The sequence below is a fragment of the Oxyura jamaicensis genome, unplaced genomic scaffold (genome assembly GCF_011077185.1).
Source record: "Oxyura jamaicensis isolate SHBP4307 breed ruddy duck unplaced genomic scaffold, BPBGC_Ojam_1.0 oxyUn_random_OJ70651, whole genome shotgun sequence".
Taxonomy (NCBI): domain Eukaryota; kingdom Metazoa; phylum Chordata; class Aves; order Anseriformes; family Anatidae; genus Oxyura; species Oxyura jamaicensis.
The window spans coordinates 253-3,137 of record NW_023310119.1 but is presented as its reverse complement, the minus strand read 5'-3'; the positions used below and the strand labels follow the sequence as shown (position 1 = coordinate 3,137).

At 67.8% G+C, this 2,885-nt stretch overlaps 1 protein-coding gene across 1 annotated transcript in view; it reads left to right on the top strand.

Moving 5' to 3' along the window:
• The window catches only part of LOC118159494 (filamin-C-like), a 2,247-nt gene extending 1,246 nt beyond the window's left edge, over window positions 1-1,001 (top strand). Inside the window, exons 3-4 of the mRNA XM_035314064.1 lie at window positions 350-549; window positions 970-1,001. Of these exons, the coding sequence (XP_035169955.1) occupies window positions 350-549; window positions 970-1,001 (232 nt within the window). The remainder of the gene's footprint in view (window positions 1-349; window positions 550-969) is intronic.
• The last annotated feature ends 1,884 nt before the right edge of the window (window positions 1,002-2,885 follow it).

Here is a 2,885-nt window from a genome sequence, read left to right as displayed (position 1 = left end):
CACTGATCCCCGTGCCCCACTGATCCCCCTGCCCCACACTGATCCCCCTGCCCCACACTGATCCCCGTGCCCCACTGAACCTTGTCCCCTCCACCAAACCTTGTTCCCCACACTCACCCCATGCCCCCTACTGACCCCGTACCCCCCTGACCCCATAACCCATTGACCCTGTGCCCCATACTGACCCCATACCCCTCCGACCCCATACCCCCCTGACCCCATACCCCATTGACCCCATGCCCCGCATTGACCCCATACTGACCCCGCTGACCCCGTGCCCCCCACTGACCCCGTGCCCCCCGCTGACCCCGTGCCCCATGCCGACCCCGCTGACCCCGTGTCCCCGCAGCCCCTTCAAGATCAAGGTGCTGCCCGCCCATGATGCCAGCAAGGTGCGCGCCAGCGGCCCGGGGCTGAGCGCCAGCGGCATCCCCGCCAGCCTGCCCGTGGAGTTCACCATCGACGCGCGCAACGCCGGCGAGGGGCTGCTGACCGTGCAGATCCTGGTGAGCCCCACGGCGTGCCTCGTACCGCCCCGGGGGGCACTGAGCCCCGTGGAAGTGAACGGGATGGGGATGGGGATGGGGAGGGGATGGGGATGGGATGGGGATGGGATGGGGATGGGGATGGGAAGGGGATGGGGATGGGATGGGGATGGGATGGGGATGGGGATGGGATGGGGATGGGGAGGGGATGGCATGGGGATGGGGATGGGGATGGGGATGGGATGGGGATGGGGAGGGGATGGCATGGGGATGGGGATGGGGATGGGGATGGGATGGGGATGGGGATGGGATGGGGATGGGATGGGGATGGGGATGGGGATGGGATGGGGATGGGGATGGGGATGGGATGGGACAGTGACTGGGAAGGAGACGTCCATGGGCACAGCGACAAGGAAGGGGAAAGGGGCAAGAACAGGGGACAGGGTTGTTGGGGGGTACCGGGATGGCTCGGGACCCTTGGGAGGCTGTGGGGGTCCCCCCGGCATCCCCCGATGACGTGTGGGTCCCGCAGCTGGTGGCCGTGCACTCGGTGGTGTTCAGCACGCAGGCGGAGGACGCGGACGGGGACCTGCTGATGTACGTCATCGACGCGTCCTCGGTGCGTCCGGGGGGGGGGGACGGGGGACCCCGGGGGGGAGGGGGGGGAATGGGGAACCCGGTGCCACGGCGGTGCTGACCCCCCCGTGTGTCCCCTCCCCAGCCCGACGCCCGCTTCTTCCGCATCGACCTCCCCAACAGCGGCCGCGTGGTGCTGGCACGCGCCCTCGACTTCGAGAGCCGCCAGCGCCTGGAGGTGGTGGTGACGGCCGTGGTGAGCAGCCCCACGATGTCCTCCCCAGGTCCCCATGTCCCCACGTCACCTGTGACCGTGCCCTGTGTCCCCCCCCCGTGTCCATGCAGCCCTACTGATGCGTTTGGGGACCCGGTGCCCATGTCCTGGTGTCCCCTCTGCCCGTGCCACGTCCACCCCACGTCCATGCGGTTGCCCCGCCATGGGTTTGGGGACACCGTGCCCGTGCCCTGTCCCCACCTCCCCTGTGCCCACCCTGCACCTTCCTGGCGTCCCTATGTCCCTTGTGCCCACCATATGCCCACCCCGTGTCCCCATGTCCCCCATGCCCTATCCCTGTCTCCCCTCTGCCCACCCCACACCCACCCCGTGTCCCTCGTGCCCATCCCATGTCCCTCGTGCCCACCCCGTGTCCCTGTGTCCTGTTATGCCCACTCCATGTCCCTTTGTCCCCTCACACCCACCCCGTGCCCACCCCGTGTCCCCCTGTCCCTTGTGCCCACCCCATGCCCACCCCTGGCACCGGGGTCCCCGTGCCCTGTCCCCATTGTGACATGGGGACAGCGCACACACCACGGGGCTGTGCATGGGGGGGAGGGAGGGGGGGGGGGGGGGCCCCCACCCCGGGGCTGGGCTCTCACCCCACGACCCCCCCGGTGCCGGCAGTGCCCCCCCGCGCTCGTTAGCCGCTCCCCGCTAATTGGGGGCGACGTGATCCCGTCAGCGCCCCGGCACCTGCCCTCAATCCCCGGGGTAATTTCCCTAATGGGCCCCCGCCACCCCCCCCCCCCCCCCCACGGCCCCCCCCCCCCCCCCCGGGGGCACCACTGGGCAGCCCCTGTGCCACCGGTGTCCCTATGTCCCCAGTGTCCCTGTGCCGTGGGATACCAGTGCCACCAGTGTCCCTGTGCCATGCGCTCCCAGTGCCACCAGTGTCTTTGTGCCACCAGTGTCCCTGTGCCGTGGGGTCCTTGTCCCCAAGGGTCCATGTCCCCAAGGTCTCTGTCCCCAGGGTCCTTGTCTCTAGTGTCCCTATGCCACCATTGTCCCTGTGCCATCAGTGTCCCTATGCCACCATTGTCCCAGTGCCACCAGTGTCCCTGTGCTACCGTTGTCCCTGTGCCATGGGGTCCCTGTGCCACCAGTGTCCTTGTGTCACCAGTGTCCCTGTGCCACCAGTGTCCTTGTGCCACCAGTGTCCATGTACCATGGGGTCCTGTGCCACCAGCATCCCTATGTCACCAGTGTCCCTGTGCCACCAGTATCCATATACCATGGGGTCCCTGTGCCACCAGCGTCCATGTGCCACCAGTGTCCCTATGTCATCAGGGTCTTTGCGTCACCAGTGTCCCTGTGCCTCAGGGTCCCTGTGCCATGGGGGTCCCTGTGCCACCAGGGTCTGTGCCACCAGTGTCCCTATGCCATCAGTGTCTTTGTGTCACCAGCGTCCCCGTGTCACCAGTGTCCCTGTGCCTCGGGGTTCCTGTCCCCAGGGTCCATGTCCCAAGCGTCCCTGTGCCATGGGGGTCCCTGCGCCACCATGGTCTGTGCCACCAGTGTCCCTATGTCATCAGTGTCTTTGTGTCACC